Raw genomic sequence first — 25,883 nt, 5'->3', positions numbered from 1 at the left:
TAATATTAAAATAATTAAACAATAAAAAAATATCGTTTTATACCAAAAGCATTAGTATAATTTACCCATGTAATTGTACACTCTGTTTGGTATCACCAAAAAGTTATTAGGTATACATTTTTAATTTAAAAAAAAACTAAAAATGTTATGATTTTAAACGGATAGATTTAAATCCAAACTACCTAATTAATATATTTTTTTAAAGTGGGCATCTATTCAGACTGAACATTTTAGAATTGTCAGTGAAATATTATTCATTTCTCAAGAGGATTGTTTTCTCTGTCTCTAATACGCATACACGCGGCAATATAGCAAAATTATGTAGATATTGTTTACCAACCCAGTGTTGTTACTTTTAAATTTTAATGTCAGAATGAATTTACCTATTATCAAACTTTAAGCTAAAAACATTTCCTGTGTGGCCGAGTCCCTACGTTGGCTTTTTACAATATTTTAATTTTTATACAATCTATGAACATTTTTAAATTTTAATAATTTACACGCTTATAACTTATATACAAATTGACAACGCAAGGACACAGATAATGTTCTTAACTTATATTTTATTAGTTTGATAATAGGTGAATTCATTCTAATATTAAAAGTAATAACACAGGATTGGTTCTGCTAAACATAAATTTGCCACCTATGTTTCGCGTGAGTAGGTACCTAATTAACCAAATAATGCGCTGACATCCATACAACTATTGAAACTACCTAATCATTGGTTTTCGGTGTTTAATATACTTATAATACGTACTAAAATAGTATACCTACATCATCTATTTAATTGTGACTTTGTGGTACAAATGTACAATGTACTTTAAGTTTAAGTACTCGAACAAATTAAGTACAAATATTGAAATATCTTTATAAACCTTTTTTCAAACCATTAATTTATTTTAATAATGTAGCATTTCGCTTTGAATACTAAATTAAATACTTAAAAAGTATAAAGGACCGTTAAAAAAATTAGAATATTAAGCACAATTAAACATTATTTCATAATACTCTGGATAAATAATATTTTATTGAATACAAGATACAATACAGTGTTCAAAGTACTGGACATTTTACATATTTTCCTTTTTTTTTAAATTGGTCCTTAAAAAAATGGCCTTATATATATTGATACTTTACAGGATATATAACATCTCCTTTTATGAACATGTCATTATAACTTGTTTAGTGTTCCTAAAAAATTTGTTTCGATTTATGAATCTATAAAATTCAACATAAAATATTCCAAATACAATGAATATTAGTATAATAATTATGTATATAGGTAGTAGGTACATACCTATTATAAATAATAAATATAATCATTCTGCACTATCAGCAATCGACACAATGAGACAAATTGTGTCAATCAAAAATCTCTGAACTGCCATCTAGCGAAATTATTGGCACCTTTGTTATAACATTGTAAGTTACAAAAGTGGTATCATCTTATATATTTTTACAGTTAGGTGTATCATGTATGCCATAGTGTGAACTAGGCATAGATCATTTGACTTCAAACCACATATATATATATATAATCATATATTTACTTTGTATATCTGTGCTTCAATCACTGTTGGATAAGATTTAGACCCAAGTGCGTGTTTATTTTTTCTATAGATAAATCTATGGAGAAAAATGATTTATTTTGAGTGTCTTATTATCAGTCAACAGTCACCTAAATATGCACCTTGGATTGTGTATATCAGTGTATCACAGGACACAGGTTAATTTGACTGTTTGAAGATATGTGAGCATCTAGGTACATATTATTATTTTATTCTCACAAAACCATAATATATAACAAGGATGGGCACTCAAAGTTACTAGAGGGCCAATTTTCATAAAATTAAAATCTTATGGGCCAGAGCATAGAAAGCAAAAAAAATAGAACATTCACAAAATGTTTTTTAATTAGTGTTAAATAGATTAAAGAGTATAGACGTTTAGAGGATAAACTTTAAAATTGAATGATATCATTTTAAAATGAAGCTGATAAAAAAAGGCTTGCGGGCCGTCAGTTGCCCACCCATAATATATAATATAATACCTAATTATAGTTTATAGTTTATGTGGACATTCAAATTTCTCAATAAATACCTATATCAATTATTATAAGGTCAGAACAGAAAATATTTTTGGCACAATAATTATCAAAAAAATATTAAAGACTGTGAACAATATATAATTGCCGAAACTTGTGAGAAAAAAAATCAATTAAATAATTAATAATATATATCACACAAGTGTTTTATTTAAAACATTGATTTCACAGAAATGGAAAAAAAATATTATTAATAAGCTATATTCTACTGAAGTATATAAATTATTATATATAAGTACAATGTACATAATTTACAATGCACATTATTGCATACATAATATGGGAAAAGGACAATAAGACCATGAGACAATAAGATTGTGTGGTCTAGTTGTCACCTGTGGTCTTAAAGACACCTTTTTTACTAACAAAGTGATATGTATATACATATGTAATATTATGTATATTTTAGTACAAAAATATTATAGACAAGGTTAGGCACCATACAAATAAAATAATTACTTATTGAGCTGATACATAATTAATATTAATATTAGACATCATTGAATACAATGATTTTTCACATTCATATTATTATAAAAATTATTTTCAGATTGTCATATTGTTTTAACACATGTATAACATATTCATAAGTTGAAATGATCAACATGATAAATACATAAAAAAAAACTTTATTACGCACTTACAATAAAAATATATATTCATTACGCCATATACTTAATACATATTACGTAATTTTGTATAAGAATAAGTTATCGCTAAAATAAAAATTATTTTTCGCATAAATAAATCTATGTAATACTGTCAGTAAATAACATTGTACATAGATTGTGTATAATGTATACATAGCTTATATATAAAGATAATCCATACAGTTGAATAAACCTAGTAGAATAAAATCAAATAGTTAAAAGATTTGGTGGAGACTAAAACATAATTAAGTAGATAAATAAACTATAAACATGGAGATGGATATTTTGTAAAGGATATTACACATACACTGACACAATTTACACTGACTTCAATATTTAATATAAAAGAAACACAGTAAAAACTCAAATTTAATAAATTGAGTCAAGTGTCAGGAATGGGTATGTAGCTCTATTAAAAAAATCACTTTATTTTACTCGTTCATCGTTATTTAATGCCATAAAAATATATTTGTAGAAAAGAGTTGATGTTATTGTTCCGGAAAATGGACCAACCCAGTATATCTGAAAATAAAAAAATTATTGTTGGAATGCATTTTTTTTTTATACATTAATCTTCAATAGTTATTAAGATATAATCACTTACCCAATGCATTTTCCATGAATTGTTATATATTGCTGGTGCTAAAGATCGTATTGGGTTCAAACTATTTCCAGTGAAAGGGCCCTAGAACAATAATACAAAAGTGGTAAAAATAAAGACAATTAAAAATTCAAATAAATTTTAAAAAGCAGCATTTTTCTAATCTGGCTGTTACATTACATGTTTTCTATTTTTTATTATTTGTAGTAAATGATAATATAAGAATATGCTATACTTTATTTATCCACAAATAAAATTTTAAAATTCATATGCAATCCCTAAAAAATGAATGGGTCTGGGGAGCCACTGTAATAGATATGTTAAGTTTGAATTCAATGATATAAAACCATTGTACATGAAAAAAAAACGATTGATGGACAGCATATAATTTCAGTTATTATTAAGTATACATTTTTATGATTCTATTGTGATTAATGTGATTTATTTTACTATAAGAAATAAACACTACTTGGTTGAATTCATTTTTACTGAAAAAATTCATTTTCAAATGTCATTGTGCGTATAAAATACTCTAGAAGTTTCTTGCGCCCACAAATAATTATTAAATCATGGTATTAATATGTCATTTTATCTAAAATTGAACTTACAAGTTCCGTAAAAAATAACTATTTATTTTTATTTTTTTAGATATTTTGATAATAGTATGAATTATTTATGAGAATTTTCAATTGTTAGATATACAATTTGAACATTTTATAATTTTTAACTACAAAATAATTTGAATATTACTAAGATTTTTTTTTTTAAAGATAGGGAAACTTATAAAGAATCTAGTTTTAAATTTTCAAATCTTATATTTTAAAAGTACTTTTTTTTAAATTAAAATAATACACTGTATGGACACAAAATGTAAAATCATAAAAATTGCATTATACCAACTACTTTAATAAGTTATCATTAATAAATTATTTACATTTTACGTTGCTAGAATACTATTTTTAATAATATTTTAATACAGAAAGCAATCAATTCAAATTAAGTTTAAACAACTAATTAGTATGCAAAGTATCCACCAGGTAGTCTAATGATAAATGGTAGAAGTAGAAACAATTTTAAGTAAGATATCACTACCTATAACAGATAATCAATGTTGGTGGTAGTACACTTACCCTGACAATTCTGATATGAGTTTATTTTTTGAGTATTTACTATTTAGATTTAATACATAAATATATAAGCACAAAATATTAATTAATTGAGTTATAAACGTTTACATAATTATTTAAATATTTTTGATTATTTATTTTTTCTACCACAAACTCACTAAAATATACATTTTAGTGGGTGTCTACACTCAGTTGCATACGTTCAGAGTGTACGTATCGGCCGGTGTTGCTAGCTCCTGGATGGATGACCATCGGGCTTTTTAGCAACAAATTCTGATCACACATACACGTATTAAAACTAACCATTCCCCCTAGTTGTTTGTAGGCCTAAGTTGCCTTGCTTATAAAGCATTCAATTACTTATCACTCTATCAGTTATAATTCATATTTAACTAACGACTAAAAGGAATCATTAACAAATTAATACAATTTTAATGAACTCTGTATTGCACTTTATATAGTTAATTGAAAACCACTGAGAAAAACATGTTGATAGTTACTGTTAAATATTTTTTATAGAATTTTAAATTCTGAGAACTTAAAACCACTACAAATAAGCATAGTATTACACTTTCAATACAATTTTTTTTTGTACATCTGAAATGACTCAACAAGTTTTTACCCTGAAATCGTTGAGAGTAATTCATAATTTTATTTTAAAATACTTACAACAACAACTGATGACAAGAATATCATAATAAAAAATGTCAGAAAACCAAATTCTCCATTATTAGTTTTAGGATCCCAGAGAGCACATACTAAAGTCACTAAAAGTCCTGTTGTTATAGCTTCAATTAAAAGGGCTTGCCATTCAGTCAAACCCACAACTGGGCTTGTTACACAAACTCCAGATCCTGATGAACTCAATATATTATAAGGTGAAATAACCTATGAAATAATAAAAAAAAAATTCAATTAAATAATTCAATTTTACTTTTGATTATCTATATTATTAAATTAAGGTTCTCACCACTAAAACTCCATAACCGATCATAGCTCCTAAAAACTCAGCTACGACATAAACAATAGCTGTTAATATTGGTAATTTACCAAGAAGTAATGCACACAATGTAACACATGGATTTAAATGACAATTACTAATGGGACCAAAAATCTGCATTAAGTCAAAAATTAAAATTAATAACAAAATATTACAAATATATATTTATAAAATACTTACAACAATAGCAATAGCTACAATACCAGCAAATGCAATAGCACCACTGTATGCACCAAGTTCTTCAGCCGGATTATTAGGAACTAATCCCATACAACCGAACAACATTAAAAAAGCAGTACCAAACACTTCAGCTAAAAATATCAATACAAGCTTCTGCCATGGCTGTCGTTCATACAATTGGCTCGGTTCAGCTGTACCTGAAAGAAGTAACACATCTATGAGTTTTGTTTTGTTGTGAAATAAACATAACATTGTGTACCTTCTTCTATAAATGGTACAGAATCAAAAGTTAAATCATCCATTTAAATGTTGAACACAAAGTTTAACGTTTTAACTGTTTAGCTAAAGTTTATTCTTAGGCTGTTCAATATAATATGCCAATGCGAGCCAAAAATATAGGTCATATCGAAAAAAATATCCTAGTTTGATAGATGACATAATTATTTAATACATATTATTTAATTGAGTTAAAATAGGTAGTTAGATTAAGAATTTTTAGTTAGGAAAACAATTCAAATGTTTTATACTCTTAAAATTTGGTATTCAATTGAATACCTAATTATACATACAAAACACATTAATACCAGTACACATTGTCTTATTTCTTAGTTAATAAATTATTACCTAATTATAAATACTAAATATACCTAACGATAAACCTAGAATATTCTGTAGGTATACTATATACTAAATAGGTACCAAATAGCATGAAAAACTAATTAGATATGAATTATGAATGTATGATCATCCTTAGTGAAAATGGCTATCATTAGTTTTTAATATTATGTTATGTCACATAGGTATTAGGACTGCAGACAATGTATTAACTATATGGTATATATTTTATTTAATATGTTATTTTAGGTTGGTACTAATATTGTACTAATTTTTTTCCCCGTTCAAAAAACAAAAAAAGGACAGGAACTGTTTATTATACTGCCACCTAGTCCCGTACAGTTTATTCACCAACTTCATTAATATACTACCTACCTATATGTCTCTATAATAACTTGGAAGCTAATACTAATTACCAATTACTATGATAGTATTAAATTAATATTGTGATGTAATTCTTTTGCGCAGATTTCTATACTTCCATAATAAATACATCACTAATATACGAATGTCTAATATAGAGTTTAATTATTATAGAGTATAAATATAAGACATTGTCTTGTACACAAATCAGTGTTCCGAGTTCCCGATTTCTGAGCTGACGACTTGCACCGGGCGTCAAGTGTTGACAAGAACTAACCAGTAAGATAAAAATTAAAAATGGTAGAATCACGTCATAAGAATTGGTGAAATTCTGTATTTCTGTAATAGAATAATTATAGTCCAAGCATAAATAATACACTACGCAATGTGATATCTACGAGTCCAAGTTCGAGAGCATCAACCACACTACCACAGGTCCACAGAATATAGATATTAGATAATACTATTATTATCTATTCTGTGGCGTCAACAAATCTTTATCACATAACGTTGTCATCTGTTACCTTATCAGTTATCAATAAAAAACGTTATTATATTATACCCATAGATAATAAAGATATGGATAGGCCACGCCTATGTTAAATACATTTGAGGCCGCGTTCCCGGAGGGGAAGGCAATTGAGGCTCCTTTATATTGATAGTCGATACTCAATATAGGTATACTTTATTTGGCCTCAATTGTTCCCCTCGATGACCGCTGATAAGACCAATATGTCCTATCCATATCTTTATTATCTATGATTATACCTAATATATTATACAATATTACAATATACATAATAATATAATATTACCTATATTATGTATCTTTCTATGTGTATTGGTCATAGTTAAAATATATAGGTATACCCACGTCAGTGTCGCAACTAGCCATAACATGTGTGTGTGTGTGTGTGTGTGTGGGGAGGGGGGGAGGGGTGTAGCCCTTCCTTAAATAAATTTTAGTAAAATGTAACCCGATGAAGCTTTGCCCATACCCAATGTTCATAGACCCAATATTCATTGCCTATTTCTAACGTGGAAGTACGTAGGTAATACTCAAAGACGATTTGTTTAACTTTATTATACAACAACTATTGTAAAAATCTACAACATTAATTAGTAGTTAACAGTAAAATACAATACATAAAACATGGAATTTGTACACCAAGTATAATAGGTACATTAAAAATATATCCCTCATTCTATACATTGTATTATACTATTATATTATTATATAATTACACAAAAGCTATATAAAAATTGGTAAGTGGGAAAGGCTCTGCCGTAAATTAGGTGTCTGGGGTCACTTTAATGGATGTTTCATAATTGAATTCAATGATAAAATATCATTGCATACGAAAAACGATTCTGAGCGAAGACGGTCTGTCAGCCTATTATATTACTAAATAGGTATATTTTATGATATTATTGTGAGTAAAGTAATTTATTTTACATTTTTACTATTAGCCATTAGTTAATAGTTATACTGTTCTAGTTCTACACTATATTAAATTCATTTTGTCGAAAAATTGTACTTGAAAATGTCATTGTGCGTATAAAATATAATATACCTACTCTAAAAGTTTCCAGTAGGTATCTACTCACGAAAAGTATTTTTAAATTACAACAAAATAACTAGAATCTTTTCCCATCTTAAAAGATACTGAAATTGAAAATTGAAGCTTTATTTCGACTTCTATTACTACTTATCATGCACACATACACAAAAATAAAAACACACATCATTGTCCCTAAAATATAATATAAAAATATCATAATATGGTTTGAATTCCTGAAATTGAAATTTGGTGTCAATCCAGGATCTACCACTAGATCTATTTCATTTGAATAATACTTAGAATTAAACAAGCAATAGGTAATTTAATCCACTTTTAAAGTCGGAGTGCATGAGCTCTAATGGGTACACCGCACACCCTATTTAAACTAAAATTGAATTTTTGAACAATATACCATACGTAAATGAGTTATGTATTTTTATTGCAATGAAATAAAACAAAAGGTATAAAAATATAAATATTTACAATAAAATTATGTGAATAGGTAGGTATATTATATAAATATAGGTACTATCGATGTAGGTCAAAGATCTTCGAATAGAAAATAGTGAAATCGTAACGCTTAATTAATGTAGGTAGGTAGTAGGTACTGTTATACTTACCACGTAACTGTTTAAAACTATTATAATATAAAAAAAAAAATAATAAAATACATATTTTTAATGAATTTATTGGTGAGTTTAAATTTTTAGAAAAAAATCAATTTGTAATACCTAAGTTTTGAACTATTTAAATCCATAATTAATGTAATACTATTATTATAATTTTAAATTAAAATAAAACAATTTAATTTTGAATACTTCATGCAATTCGATAGTGAAGCTATATACCTGTATGATGACGACGTGAGGAGTAATTGAAATGTTTGCAATTTGTTAGATGAACTAGGTCTTCCATTTTAATTATTTAGCATTAATACTTTAAAATCATTAAATATGGGTAAAAATGTATAGTAAGTAATTCGTTATTTTACAACTGTCAAAATGTCAAGTATACAAGTGTGTAGCAGTAGGTAACGTATAAACTATTTTAATTGCGTATAATAGACTAGGTATATTGGTACTAGGTATAATGTATATACGTGAAGCGATACAGCTCAGTAACATGATTTTGCACGGTGGGAGGTCCTATACAAACTGAACAACATTTAGTTAGAAAAATGTGATATTCATTAGATATAAGTGTCAAGTGTTACAATCCCTACCCGTAAAATGAAACTATTTTATTTGTAAAAAGCTAAAAATAACATAATTATTGGAAATATTAAAATATTGCTGTCAATTGTTTGAAGCAAATAAAACCGCCAGCTTGCTGTCAGTCTTTTCACGACAAAATACATACAAACGATTAAATTATTTTCAAACTATACTAAACCAATGATGGATATACATTTATAAAATGTGTGTGTTTAAAAAAGATAATTTTAATTGAAATATGTATGGTACCCAATCATTTGTATTTATTGTTACACAGTTACACATTTCATATGTAATATTATGTAGTAGGTTTTATTACAGTGCATGCCGTGTATAATGCGCTGTAGTCTGATAGTCTGAACTCTGAATATGTTTATTTTAATTTGAAAATGTATAAATCAGTATATTACAGGTAGACTACTACTGGTAGATAAACTACGTCATGTTCATCCAAATGAGTGTTTAGAACTATTTCGCAAGCATTTTTTAAAAGAAGTCTCTTATAATTTATATGAATGATAACTTAAATTCGTAAGTTTGGCATTGCTAGAGTGGCCAGACACGTTAACAAATACCTAGGTGTGACAACTATGTGTTCACCCAATTATGCCGAAATGACATACAAAAATGTATTTATTTTTTAAATGAAATATTGTCAGTCGTCAGGTAATCAAAAATGATAAGTTTGATAAGTTTCAAACAAAATTTTAAATATTTGCCTAAATTAAGTTTGTTCAGTGTATACTGTAATATACACAAAATGCCGAATATAATATGAAAACTTGAATGATACCTTTATATAATATTATATCATATAAAGTCACCGGAGTCTAGTGTCGTTAGAGGCGACTTTACGCACATTTTCTGAAAACGTACAATAAATCTTAACTAAGCTCGATAAGGTAGGTATATAACTATTGACCAAATTAACATGGGTATAAGTATATAACATCAAAAGAGAACAACATCCATAGGAACAAATTAATTTAATAATGACATTTTATGCCTGGAATCTAAATACACTTGCTTCAATAACTTGCCAGTATAATGTCATGATGGTGTTTTTACACAACAAATTATTTTCTATAGCCACCAAAAACATACATTTCGTAATCTAGAACTAATAAAAACTATAAAGCTTATCAGTAAATAAATTATAATCAATTATAAATGTAATCGATGAAGTTCGCTATAACAGTAGATACAAATTATCTGTTTTAATTGCATTAGTTACACATATGTTTTAATTTATATAGTTTAAGCCAAACAACAAATTTAATTATAATGGTGATATGGCGTAATATTAAATCACTGAGATAACGTTTACAGCTCTACATTGTATGGACGCACACACGCAGTAAAGATTAAAGATACAATTGTATTTTTAAGGATATTTTGGAATACCAAAACAAAATCTGACCAAATTTCAATTTTGAAAAAAAATTCACCTAATGGCTAATATACTCTGATCCAAAAGAAAACAATCACTTTTTGAGAGTCTTGAACCGCATAATCACAATAACACCGGGTCGTTGGGGCAAGATACGAAGCACTAACGAAAATCGGTCGGCCGACTGATTATTCTCTTATGGGACAGAATGTAGTACCTTTTAATCGAACGCCCACTGTCCTTCATAGATATTGTTTGGTAAAATATAAGAAGTTATCAACAATACATTGAGCAAAAAATATAATTCTAAAATAAATTGAAACCAAGGTAACAATTAGTTTAGACCTCCAATTATTATGGTTAAAATTGGGTTTTATTTTATTAATTTTAATTCGTATACGTAAGTACTTATCTAACAAAATTACAATCGTAAACTACATTTTGGTTAAACAAAACTTATTTTTTTGTTGGTTTATTTGTTTTAGCTGCTATGAATTAATATAATAATAGTTAAAAGCATTTATGTTGAAACAAAATAAAATATTATGCAATTAAATGTTGAAAGGTTAACTCAGTTATGATAATGGCACATACACTTTTACTTACTTCCACTAAGACACTAGGTATAACATCTTACTAATATGTAGATATTACATTTTAAACTTTATACTGTACACCTATATGGTGAAAAATAATAAAAGAAATTGAAAATAACATAAATATAAAAATCTATTTATTTCAAAAGAAAAGAAAAAATAATAATAAATAGACTAAAAATCGGACACCCCAGAATAACAAACGGGTTTGTAATGGCAAAAAAATATTCATCAATATATTATAGGGAACTAAAGCACTTAGTAAAACTTACTATCCAACACATGCTGATAGAATGTCGCAAGTATACGGAGATATATTGGGTAGGTAGGTAACTGGAAAAATATAAAATGTCTAGCAACTCGGGGTCCCTGATCCAAAAACCACGGAAACATTGTAATATCCTTAAAAACTTATTTTAAGATGTAAATTTTTAAAAAAACTTAATAAAGGTACACCTCTGAAGTCTATAAATTATCTTTGAAGAATTACTATCCATAATGATAAAATAAGGATCAACCTTAAGTACAATATATTAGTTGAATGACCATCTAAAATAAATATTATAATTTATAATATAAGTAATGTACGCAATCAACAAGAGTCAACAAAAATAATTAATGTATTATAATGTTTTATTATTTTAGAATTTATTTAGATCAATCAATTTCAACTTTTAAGTGTAATATGTAATCCAGTTATACATAACATCTAACATGTATTAAACAAACATTTAGTTAGTATTTACCACATTCTGAAAAGTCACCAAAGGAAACCGATGATCCAAGTTGTTTGAATAGTTTACGTGACACTTTTCCTGGGCTTACAAAACAACCAGCCATGTTTATTTGTATCTTAGACAAATGTTAATAACAGAAGTACAAAAGGAAGGTTAAAACGCTGTATTAACTAGATAACATATAACACTGGACGCTGATTCAGTACAGAGCACTACAAGTAAATGTGCTTAAAGAATCAAAACTACGCTTTTACTAAGAAACACCGTTTCCGTGCTAAATCAACGGCGGGCGGTGAACCATGACAATGAAGAACTCCCACTACCCCATGACAAATTACCCAATGGCTTACAATAATAACAGTAAAAATAATAATCTTGCGACTAAATGCATGGAGTAAAAGGCTATAATATAGTGATCATTAAATAATTAAAATAAACGATAACCCATAAATGGTGTGTATATTTGTAATGAGACGAACCCTAATAATATTCCTAGAGTAATTAATTCGGACAACGGTACTATGTACGCTCTCTAGCGGTCGCGCGGAACCAGTTAATTCCGCGACGACTTGCATTAAAACACAATATCATAATATTTTATCAATCGGCGCGCGGTCAAATGACAAATACAACTATGGAGTGCGCTAGGGCGCATAGGATATTAAAATCGTCAGCAACGCCCGATAATTTCGAGAGGGTTAATGTGGTTTTACGTAAATGAGATGCTGCGACACCTGAAAACGACTGTACGCGACAAACCCAATGACGTAATACAACACAAAACGGAAAATAAGTCATCGAGATCATTAAAAAGGATGCAGTTGGGGATCCTGCATCTACTCAACCTCCTTAGAATAACATAAATGCGAGCAGATCACAGTGGCCAATTTGATATTAAGCCCCCCAGCCGAAGATGTCTGGAGAGGGCTAGTCGAACAGGGTGAGATACGTATTGACTATGAGCAGACCTATCTGACCCGCTGAAAGAACCAGTTGCGCTCCTGATCGTCTTCGAATACTATTGACCCATTCCACCGCCGAGACATCCGTACCATTAATGGCATTTACGCTTATAGAACCCATACTGCTGGTATCTATTTAAAGAGCCACATCACACCATAATTGCTTGCGGGGCACAGATTCGTTTGCACCTTACTCTAGCACCGTTGATAGGCACAGTGAGCCCTTGATATTTAGTTGTCTTCTAGAAAAGGTGAGCAGTGACTTATATAATAATCACTTCATCATATGTCCTTTCTCTCCCTTTATTGTGAACCCCAAACCAATACTTTAACTGTCCATTCTGTAGGAGTTTTTTAATATATTATTAAAAGAAAGAGTGTACCAGAGAATTATAAAAAAATTGTACTGAATAAAGTTGAAGTTCATTAACATAAAAATACAGAGTTTAGTTCGTTACGTATTATACATTATATATATATATGTATAGTATAATATATTAATATGTCCACACGTCATCTGATAGAATTACATCATAACATTTTATACAAACTACGAGTAGCAAAGTGATGATACCTAAATATTTTTTTCATTTGAACATCGAATGCTAAAATAAATTATTGTATATATTAGTTATTGTTATATACCTGGACCGCATTTACCTGGATACATGCAATTTTCACAGAATTTTTGTGTTAGAATTTTCTATACACAATACAATTTTCAAAATATTTTGACCCGTGTTGAACTATTTATAGGCATATGAAATGTTCGATTATAATTTTTTTTTTTTTAATTTATGTCAACAAACAATTTTTCGCTCGGTCAAATAACTTAAAAATGAAATACAAGGTTCCACTCAGGTATTCACTCGATTTCTCATGTAGTGATTATCTTAGTTTGTTATAGTAATTAAAAACGAATAACTGTAGACAATTGAAATTCAGATCATGTTTATTTCATTAATTCATATACTTGATAAAATGTACAAAATATTTTCCATTATAATTGTTTTAAGCTATAAACGGACATTATCAATTTTCATTTTTTTTCTATAAATGTCAATAAAATTGTATTGGTTCGGTCAAAAAGCATTAACTTAAAACAAGACTCTTGACATATTGTTACAATAGCAATTAAAAAACATTAAAAATACATAGGCACGTTTTTGTTTCATAATCATTTTAATTTGACAACATTTCTCAAATTGAAAATTGAAAAAATGATTTTGTAGTTAAAAATGTATTAAATGTTCAACTAGCTAAGGGTTGGAAATTTAAAACAAAGTTCAACGTAAGTAATTAATTCTGTAACCAAAAAATCTAAAAATAAACATAAACACAGCTTTTTTTATAGTTATTTTAAGTTCAAATTTAGATGAAATTACATATTAACACAAAGAATAACAATTTTAGTAATTTTGTTGTGATTCGGTTCCAAAACAGCCGAATTTTACATACGTATACATAATATTTTTCCAGCATCACCGATAATTTGAAAATAATATTAATTCAACTTACCGGCTACCGTATTAATAATAAGTAATAACAATACAAAATATTCTAGACTGACATACCGTGTTCGCTCAGAATCGTTTTCCGTATACAATGATATTGTCATTGAATTTAAATTTAATACCATCTTTTACAGCGGCCTTCTAGACACCTAATGTACAGCAGAGCGACATTCACTTACCCGCTTTTTTTAAATTAAAATTACTGCAACGAGTATAGTTTTATTTAGCATTTATAGTTTTGGTAGTATATTATGAATTTGAATACAAGTTAACAAGTATACCTTACACTATATTTGATGATTAGTGTCATGTTCAAGACTTTAAGCAACATACTGTAGTTATTTGTCATAAATAATATTAGCTAAGTACCTATATCCTTTGGGAGTTGAAAGTAACTTATAGGTAGATGGAGTTGGATCAAAACTTCACCATACTAAGCTTGTTTAATAAATATCAAGGATTAATTTGTTTTAGAATATGTACCTATATTATTATCTATGACTAATTAACAACTATATAATTTTAATATTTTAAGTCTCAAATCAAACTACCTATATAAAACTATATTTTACTTTACTATACACAAGTAATACGTATTTAATAATCCACAATCAATGGATTAATTATTAATAGACAGTAATATATTGTGTATACATTGACATCAACGGAAAGTTTCTAAAAAAATTGCATTTTAATTTTTCTGTTTGATAATAAAAATCGTGTCAACCCACAATGTTATAAAGACATAATCATTAAAATGTAATCTCTGAAATATTTCAATTTAACTTAATGACAATATAATCTTAAGACAAATTACACCTATTTATTAGTCATAAAAGTTTTAAAAACCATTTACATACAGCATGTGTTTTTATAACTAGTCATGACAGTGTTTTAGTATAATATTGTCGGGTTGTCTATTGTTTAAACAATTACCATACAATTAAGCTAATAATGGTCCATTAATCATGACTTAGTGGTCCATGCCTGAGCCATTAAATTTTATTGAACCAATAAATTGATCAATTATTATATGTATATCGTAATATAATATACCAGGTGATTAATTTAACATAAGACACTTATTATTTTTATGTGGTACTTCAAATCATTAAAAAACTATATTTAAATTAAAATACAATAATAAAGAAAACTAAAAAATTTTAAGGTTTAAAAAATATTAAAAATATAGTTTAAAAAAAATTGTTTTGTAGCGACATGAATCCATGTAAAAAAAATTATTTTCAAAAACTTTAGTGAGTGTCTTACGTTGAATAGAACACCCGATATTATATATATTAATAATATTACATTTTATACTTGTATAATTGTATTCATATTATAAAAAAAAGATGACAGATTGAAAAATGACTGCAGAATTGAAGGTGTGGAAACTACTAATGAGTATGTTCTCTGTTAACTGTTACTAATTTACTATATAGTAATGAGTTATTGAGTTAAATTTAAGTTTAATAATAAATCAATGCATACGAAAAATAATTGTGTGTGGGGACTCAGTGTTTACTTGACTTTAGTGTTAGTATTGATTTCAAGAACATCTTATAATTTATCTGAGGCAGCCAAGTTCCAGAAATGCCGGTGTATCTTTACAGTTTACATGAACGGCTTCAGCTGGTTTTTCTAACCCTCATATCTCTGCTTCCTCTTAAAATGGACTTTTGAAATTTGAAACACAGATAGGTAGCTTAGACTAGTAGCTTAGTACATTGTAAAGAATTGAACCCATTAAGCTTTTTCGACAAGGGATAAATTCAAAGTTTGAAATTTTGTTACTGACTGACTGATATTCACTGATAATCAAAATTATAAGGTTAGGTATACATCCTGTATACGTAAAAACGTGACATTTTGCACAGAGGTGAGTCTCACAATGCAAGTAAAAAGAAAAATTTTAAAATTACTAATTGTAATCTAGGATTGTCGTACATAGTAATTAGTATGTAGCTGCTATATATACAGTGGAACCTTCTTTAACAGACACCTCTCAATAACGGACAAATTGTCCGGTTAGGACACAGCCCCATTGAAATTTGCATTCCTCTAAGTAGCGGACACCTCTTAATACGAACATGGACAAGTTTAGGTAGTCCGGTAAGCTTAAATACCTCTAAATAACGGACAGCTATACCAAGAAACAAAAACCTTGTACAAATGTATTATATGCTAATTTTTATATTTCAGATAAAGATATTTATCATTATGATTTAATTGATACGATTACCTATGTACAACTAATAAACCTATAAGCGAACGACAGATAATAATGATGAAAATACACATTACATGAATTCCCAACTTTATAATATATACCATATCATATACCTGATACAATAACCTAACCTACCTAATATTTCTAAATTAAAATGTTTTTTTAGAAAGTCAGTAAAACTTAAATTTTTATTTTTATCCATTTTACCCAATATCGGACACCTCTCAATAGCGGTATGGCCCCGCAAGAGTCCGCTATTTAGATGTTTTACAGTAATATATCATATTCATAATTAAATTTAAAGAACAAAATAAAATTAATGGCTGTTTATATTTTAGATTCTAAATGGTGCGAAGAAAGTATTGAATTTACAATTATGAGCGTGTTTATTCCTTGATATTTTAAACATTTATTTAGCCTGATTTTAGAGCTAGAACATCTGAGCATCTAAACATCAACTCTCAACAATTCCGTGTACTATTTAAACTCTATAGACTTTAGCATAGAGCAGAGTATCATATAACATTAAGTGTTGATGGACCATTTGATAACTAGTTGGCAAATTGAATACGCTTTTACTTTAACAGTTCCGAATTACGATTGATATAATATAATCATTATTTATTACTATTATTATGTAAGTGTGTCGGGACCGCGGATATTGTAACAAATTGTTGTTACAGAATACAGATGATAGGTACGCCACATCGATTTAAATGTCACGGCGGCACTGGGTGCGGCCTTGACTAGTTGACACTGACCGTACCGAACGTAAACGTTACCTCAACTCGAAAGAGAGTAGAGACGACACCCGGGATAAATTATGCAGATAAATTAAAATAATTATCAAGGCTCAGAAGTTCTAGCACTTGCATATTTTATTATTACACTTCTCAAAAATCATAAGCATTTGCTAATTTTTGCATATTTACGATTATTTTGAATTAGAATAGTTTTATAAGTACTATTTTCAAGTATACTCCCAAATGATATGGATGTAAATGATGTAATTAATCACACATTATTTAATTTCTTTTTTATTCGCTCATAACGAATGTCTAAAATTAGAATTGAACTTATTGAAAATATATAGAAATGGAACCATAGATTTATAGATCTATGTATAGAAAGGAGCACATATATTTAAGTGATTTTTTTGTTTGTGATGGTCAATAGGTATTATTTATTTCTACCAGAAAAAAAAATAAGAAAAATTTTCATTTTCTTTTTTTTGGCTTATTTTCCAATTATTTTCCAATTATTTGTGCTATTATTAGATTGTTTATAAATTGGCGTTGAAGTGCATTTTTATTTATAAAGCTTTAAAAAATAATTATTTATGTGTGATAACTTTAGAAGCCTGTTAATAATATTATCTGAAGCTGCAATCTACAGTTATATTTGTACAAGAGATATAATGATAATGATTACCTAACCGCTTCGGTTGGACAGCACACGCCGCAGGTAGTTAGTGTCAGTTTAACTGATAAATGATAACGCTTAGATGTATTAAGGGCGCGAGGAAATACGATTACACGTCGGCTGTTATCATTAAAGCGGTGGAAATTTCTAGAAGCAAAAGCGCACCCGATCAATGAGCATTGAGCACCGTTTAACATTATCAAATGATAAATGTTTTAATGTTATTATAATTTATTTTATTAATTATCCATTTCGTTGACAGTGATATATTTTTCAATAAAATTAAAAAAAAAATGTTTTACGAGGGATATAAACTATAAAGCTGATACCAATAACGGCGAGGGACGAAAAATTAACGTCAATATTAATACTCCAGAATAGGTGAAAGTAAATAATAAATATAACATTTCATCTGTTTTGTGTATTAATACCATAGTACAAAAATAAATTTAAATATGTACCTCTGTTGTAGAAATATGTCGGCATGGCTTTTTCCTCGGAGTGGTCGTCTTTATGAAGTAGGTATGCGAATAATAAAAAAATAATACTACGTTAAACCGTAGAATACAGTAGTGACCTCTCAACTCTATAGACGGTTTTATTACGAATCGCACGGAAAAATAGTATAGTACTACACTACTGCAACGGCCGCTTTCGCCGCTACAACTACACCAGTAGGCAGTCAGTTGTACACCACCAACACCACTATTACACCACTACACCAGCCACCATCAGCTGCAGTTGTTACCACTACCGCTACCATCACCACCGGTGACCGCGGTCGTTGAACCACATGCCAGGTTTGTTTATATATATTTTTTATAATCCACGGCGCGGTGTACACGTCGTCGTCATACATTATCCGATAACATTTATCGGCTGGACGCCGACGTTCACTGCGCAGGCGCGTACGGAAAAGCGCTCAATTCGCACGCCGTCCGGCCGTCACCGAGGGTACTAACTATGCCTACTTGACTACTTGGTAGTTGGTTGGTTGTGGCGTTCGGTGGCCGGTGGGGTCTAACGTACGGAACACACGATCTATCCGCGACGACTCTTCGTTTCGTCTGAAGATTTGAGAATTTTTCGTAACATAATGAAGTATGCGAAATAGTTTAAAAATTTAAAAATACAGGTTAAGTACGATATCTATAATTTTCTTTTAAACCTACAGGCTACAAGCGTGTTTAACGATGACATAATTAATGACGAAGTTTAACTAATTATTATATTTTAATTGTACCAAATTACATAAGTATTTCGAAGTTAAAAACAATTTATAAATAAAAATATCGTAATTTTTGATTATCTTATCAATTGGCAGTGAGACTGGCGTGAGACCTATACATATTACGTAATTGAGTTGGATAGTAAAATGGAATATAAAATAATCTAGTCATTATGGAAGTTTACAAAACTAAGATACGAAATCAATTCATTTAGTAATAAGTCTACTTCAGCGCCCAGAGACAATTCAAAGAGGAAGTCAATAAATTTAATTGGTGCGTTTGAGGCATTTTGGCGTGACTTACAACTGACAACTATTTTTCAATGAATTTGACTTTTTTGTTGAAATGATAAAATATGTTTATTGAAAATAATTTATGAAGTTTAATAAAAGGTTATTATTAAAATGTGTGGGTAGCATATTTAACGAAATTAATTTACGATAAAGGTAGCTTCTCACTAAATCACGCTATAAATTATAATACTAATCGGTGCACGTAGCTATCTAACGGATATGGAGACGGATTACGGCTGCCACGGCCACCTTCTCCTGCAAGACTGTTTACCCGGTTACTGTCAAACAAGTATTATTGTTGATTGTACGATTTAATATACAAACACGGCCAATTATATTGCAAATCGTTTTTAATCAATGTAGTATGTACTCAGCACAAATCTCTGGAGATTAACCGCGTCGAATGCTCACTGATAAAACTTGTGTATACTTAGGTATAATCTATTATTAAAACTGACTTAAATAAAACAGCTGTTAAGAAAAACTTTTGCGCCATATTTCAACATTTGTATATTAGAATTTATTTTATTTTATACCAACCTAACTTATATCTTTATGTTCGAAGGTTAACGGTACTAATTTTAATAGTAATAACTAATATTAACATTTGTAGTGCTATGTAAATTATTTTTTTCTACTTTGCTAGTAGTCTCACATTATATAATTTGCTCTGAAGCTAACAGCCAATCCATAAGTATCTTAAAGGCAACACATAACACTAAAAAATGTTTTCTTAAAACTTTTATTAAAGAGTAAATGATTGTAGACAGAACAATTAAAAGATTTTATAAAAGTCCAATGTAAAAAAAAAATATTAGGTAGACATTTGTAAAAGTTGCTAGATTTACACATAATTATTATTTTACCAACCTTAACATTTTATTTTTGCTTTTTGATTTGGAATGAGTGATTTTGTGTGCTGAAGACGATAGGAGTATCAGACTTTCAATGCAACATTTAGTTTTTGTTTTTAGGTGTTAAAAAAACTAAATGCTTTAGATAAACAACTCTGGTTCCACAAACGTCTTCAATGAAAAAATACATGATATAATATGTACCTACCTAAAACGAAAATTCGAAAAGGAAGGCACATTTTTTTCTGAAGTGAGCAATTTTTTATGTATAAGATAGTCCAATTACGTCATGCATTATTTTCAATTTCTTATAATGTCATAACTCATTGAATAACGTGATAAATAGATAAACCTATATACCATTTTTCTTGAAATTCAGTTCAAATTAAGAAAACTTAATTTTTGTGTTTTTCGCTCCTATAAATTGTGGTAACTGCAGCAAGTTAGCAACAGTTTCTGTGTGTCGTCGACCACTATCAATTAATTACTTAATACCCCAGCGTTAGTTTTAGATGCTGTTATAGTGTTTACTGAGCCTCGGATGCAATAAATATATTTGACGATTAGTTTTTCATATTTGCCTAATAAATGTATAGTCTTAATAATATACAATTTATTATTTTTACTATTATTACATGTATGTTAGTTATTTTAATTTAAAGACATGCTATTATAACTTTAAATATTAAGATTTAAGATTATGACCTTTTTTTAAATTTGAATTAGCAGATTTTCCCCATTTATAAATTGGGTTTTAAATTAAATGTATATATTTAGACAAAAATAACAAAATGATTTTTTCAAAAAACGTTAAAAAAACATTCGAATTAAAGAAAATATAATGACTAAAAAAGACTCGTCCGCCTAAAAATAATAAACATTATAAAAACAAAGTCATTTGAATTAATTTTGATTTTGTGATAGGTACATCTTTATTTATAGAGTAAAAGTAGATATACTAACCGATTACCGGTACTTATTTTTAATGCATAATAGGTAAATGTAATTAAAAAAATAAAACACTGACAATTTAACGAGTTAAATCTAAATAATTATTGAGACTAGAAGCAGTTACAATATTAATATTATAATTTGTAGTATTATTGCGTGCTCGACAATGTAAATAAATATTTAAAAAATGTAATTTTTAATGTCACTTAAGTTTTCAAATAGTTATATAAGTTTTAACGTTTGAGTGGATTATAAATATATTTGTATTACAATCAGACCAATCAATTATATAATGAGTGTAAGAGTTCAAAACAAATAGTGTGACACCTGAGTATAAAAAACAAGTGGGTAACGCTCAGCAGTACACAAGGTGTCTGGAAAGTCACTGTAATAAATGTGTTAAATTTGAATTCAATAATCATTGGTCGTAAAACAACAATCGATTCTTAGCGAAGACGGCCTATAATATTATTAAGTAAATTGTATGATATTATTGCGACTAAAGTAATTAATTTTACTATCATGCTTAGTACTACAACTACAGTAAGCTAAATGTTTGCCAAAAAAAATTGCATTTGAAAATATCATTGTGTGTATACTGTATATAATGTAATAATGTACTTTAAAAGTCTCAAGTACCCATGAACTATATTTTTAAATTAAAACTAAAATCGTTATTCTTGGTTTAAATATGTACTTTTGTCCAAAATCAAACTTAAAATGTCTGTGGACTGTAAAAATAACTGTGTTTATTTTTAGATTTTTGGTTACAGTATGAACTATTTATGAGAATCTTTGTTTTAAATTTTCAATTCTTAACTATAAACGTCGACAATTTTAGAGTTTTTTAACTACAAAATAATTTGAAAATACTCGAGATTTTGATGAATTTTTAAACTTATTCACTTATAAAAAAAAACTTGCTAATGGATCGTTTTAATATTTTTCAACTGCTATTATATCAACCTTGTATTAAATTTTCAATATTTTTGAAAAACTAGTACAATTTTATTGACATTTTTAGAATGAAAAAGTAAATAAATTGAAAGTTGAAAATGTCCACATAAATAGTTCACAACGAGTCAAAATATTCTGACAATTTTATTATGTATATAAAATGAAAAACAAACATATTATGGTGAAAATTTCAAGTTTTTGAGTAACGACAAAATAAGAAAATCGTTGTTTGAGAATTTGTTAATTTACAATTTGTTAATATCCAATGTTTATCTTGAAATACTCGTAAGAAATTAATTTAAGTTACCGGCAAACTTTTTCATTCGTTAAATATAGGAAATCTTAAGAGAATTCTTGTACACAATTCTCAAAGCTTAGATATACATAGAGTATTGTATGAATTTCTAAGTAGTAGTAATTTGCCAATTTTCAGAATTTTGATGATACTTCAAGTGTTAACTATTCAGACACTGGCATACAAAATTACTGTGGATTTTAGCTCAATTTTTTTTTAATTTTCATCATAAAAACAACTTACGAAGAACGGTGTATTACATTTTCAAGTTTTTTGACCGAGGGAAAAATTTTTTATCGACAATAATTTAAAAAAACTAATAGAACTCAACATTTTCTTATACCTATAATTTATAAATAACTAAAAAAGAATCGCAATGTTTCAAAATATTATAGTGTAAAGAAATTACTCATATAAACAATAAACATTCAGTAAAGATTTCATATTTCACGATTATTTTTTCTAGAGTTACACTAAAAAACAAAATCGATTCTTTCAAAAACTTGTTTTGTGTATTAATCTCAGTTTTTCCTTAATTTGTTGTTGTTTTTCCTAATGCTTTTAAAAACTATTGAACATTTTTTACTTTTGCTCCTAAAGTACCGACTATATTGGCTTTCTTATACTAAAAATATGTTATTAAAGAAAATCAAAGCATTTTTACTATCCCAAAAGGCGATGACACATACACACGCACCATTGTAAAATCAATACATTTATCGCTCTGCTCAGAATCTAAATGTATAATATAATATATATTTTGGCTTAAAAGATATTTATGTTTTCAAACGTGAGTTTTGTAAACAACAAAAACTAACAATTTTCACTCTGGAAATAATAATAAAGGTTATACACATATCATTGATCACATTTTATTGAAATAAAGTTTAATAATACCTATCAAATATGTCTCAAAATTGTTCTAATAAAAACGAAAATAGACTTTTAAAGTTAACCGTTAGTAATGATCAACTAACTCAATTACATGATTCAAACATACTAGAAGACGACAAAAATACTATAAAAAAGGTTACGTCTTTGAATACCAATAGAATAGAAAACAAGCAAAAAAACAATATTTGTCAGAAAACATACAGAGTAAAACTTACTAACTACAAAAAACAGCAGATTGCATTCGCTACAGCATACAATGAATTAAAAATGAGTTACGAATTGATCAATAAGTTTAAAAAGGATTCATTATCTGATAACGACGTAAAAGAATTTGAAGAGCTTGAAGAACTAGACTACATAGTAATTACGTTTATTTTATTAAATTAGTTGTACATGATAATATTTGTTATACCATTTTAGTTTGTTATATTATTTAATGCTTACACTTTTATAGGTTCAAAACACTTTGCAAAATAAATTTGGAAAAACATTCCCGAAACCAGATGCTTCATTTAAAAGAGATCATGCAGTTTTCGTTTTCAATCGTAATATACCATTAATGTGGCAAAATATTGATTCTACAACAGGTTATCAAAAGTTAGACTTATCAATAAAAGAAGCATATAAATATGTATGGGATAATTATTTAGTCGTATCTAAAAGAAATATGGAGTATCATTTTTGGCTTCAAAATATTATTGAACCAAATGAATTTTATGATTTACACGCTGTTAGAAAATATTTAATACAAAATATGTTCGATAAAGAACAGACTGCCAAAAAATTAGAAACAAAATTGAATGATTTTTATAACAATTTACAATTGAAATTTATGAATATAATAAGTGAGGCTGATGATATCCTAAATTCAGAGAACAAAGATATTAAAAAAAATGAACACAAAGAGTTGAAAGCAAATGCCGAAATTAAACTTCAGATGGCTATTGAAGAGCATAAACATAACATGGATGTCAAAATGAAGATGTTAGAAATGGAAAATGAGAAGTTAAAACAAAAGGAGTCTGAATGTTCAACACAAATAAGAACTTTGTTAGGAGAACTTTCTTTTAGAAACAGTAAATTGAATAATGCTAATGACCGTGTAACATTGTTAACGAAAGAAAAAAATGATTTAATATCTATGATTCAAAAAATGGAAGTACAAAATAAAAGTTATGAAACACTTCAAAGTAAATTGGCAAAAGAGCAAGAAAAGAATCAAAATTTAAGAACTATTTTAGAAGAAGAATATGAAAAAAAGGAAATTAATTTTTAATAAAAGAAAACTTACCAATCTAAATAACTGCATTTTAATGTAAGTGTACAAACACATATTTCTTGATATATAACAATAGTTTACAATACACCTAGATATATATTTTATAATATGTACCTACATATTCTTATTCAACTTTTTTATTCTCTGTGAACTACGTAGGGGGAACTAATTTCTTATTGATACATCCACATTTTACATAACTTAGTTATATATAAAACCTCCTACGTCCATGATGAAAACAATTATATTAAACAAATATGCAATGATTTACAAAATTAAGAGTAGTTAATAGTTATATACATTAGTCCATAACACACTAATGATACTTGAAATTGTAAATAGGTATTTGAATTGTTGTATACATATCTGTTACTGATAAAAGAATGATTAAGTACAGAAGATTTATGCAATGAGAAATACTGCCTTTAAGTAGGAGCATGATATTTGAAGTGGGATTTTGACGAATTTCATAAAAATCCTAACTTTAAACTCTTATAAAAAAACATTGTGAATATGTATTTTCAAGATTTTAATTGATATATGAAAAACTTATGAAGAACCTTGTAATAAATATTGAATAATTGAATATTATAATTTCAAATAGATAGGTACTGTTAGTCAGTTGCTGATAAAATAATGATTAAGTATAATATAGAGGATTAATCATGCGATGAAGAAATACTGCCTTTAAGTAAGAGCATGATATTTGAAGTGGGTTTCAGAAATACTTCATAGTAAAATACGAATAGTCCGAAATCTTTTGTCTTCAACTTTTATTCGAACGCATATTATTACATACCTAAAGTAATTAATAAATTAAACATCATCATTCGATAATGTAGAAAAATAATATATTCACTG

At 27.8% G+C, this 25,883-nt stretch overlaps 2 protein-coding genes across 10 annotated transcripts in view; one reads left to right on the top strand and one right to left on the bottom strand.

Annotated features, from left to right (window-relative positions):
- Positions 1 to 2,664: 2,664 nt before the first annotated feature.
- The window catches only part of LOC111027311 (aquaporin-like), a 39,762-nt gene continuing 16,543 nt past the window's right edge, over positions 2,665 to 25,883 (bottom strand). For 5 of the 9 annotated variants that reach the window (XM_022305649.1, XM_022305650.1, XM_022305655.1 and 2 more), the window contains 5 exons: positions 5,666 to 5,862; positions 5,456 to 5,599; positions 5,155 to 5,373; positions 3,362 to 3,442; positions 2,665 to 3,279 (listed from right to left, as the gene is read on the bottom strand). In XM_022305649.1, the coding sequence (XP_022161341.1) occupies positions 3,184 to 3,279; positions 3,362 to 3,442; positions 5,155 to 5,373; positions 5,456 to 5,599; positions 5,666 to 5,862 (737 nt within the window). In that variant the 3' untranslated portion in view covers positions 2,665 to 3,183. Of the gene's footprint in view, positions 3,280 to 3,361; positions 3,443 to 5,154; positions 5,374 to 5,455; positions 5,600 to 5,665; positions 5,863 to 5,924; positions 6,087 to 9,053; positions 9,182 to 12,151; positions 12,397 to 18,731; positions 18,964 to 25,883 lie in introns of those variants that run through there. The other 4 variants (XM_022305658.1, XM_022305654.1, XM_022305656.1 and 1 more) reach the window with 4 other exon arrangements.
- Positions 23,206 to 25,539, top strand: LOC111027312. Its single transcript, XM_022305659.1, has 2 exons — positions 23,206 to 24,103; positions 24,198 to 25,539. The coding sequence occupies exons 1-2, from the start codon at positions 23,756 to 23,758 to the stop codon at positions 25,017 to 25,019; spliced, it is 1,170 nt and encodes a 389-aa protein (XP_022161351.1). The 5' UTR covers positions 23,206 to 23,755; the 3' UTR covers positions 25,020 to 25,539.

Source organism: Myzus persicae, unplaced genomic scaffold (genome assembly GCF_001856785.1).
Source record: "Myzus persicae strain clone G006 unplaced genomic scaffold, MPER_G0061.0, whole genome shotgun sequence".
Lineage (NCBI taxonomy): Eukaryota > Metazoa > Arthropoda > Insecta > Hemiptera > Aphididae > Myzus > Myzus persicae.
The sequence above is the reverse complement of the archived record's forward strand: the minus strand, read 5'-3'. Positions and strand labels throughout refer to the sequence as shown.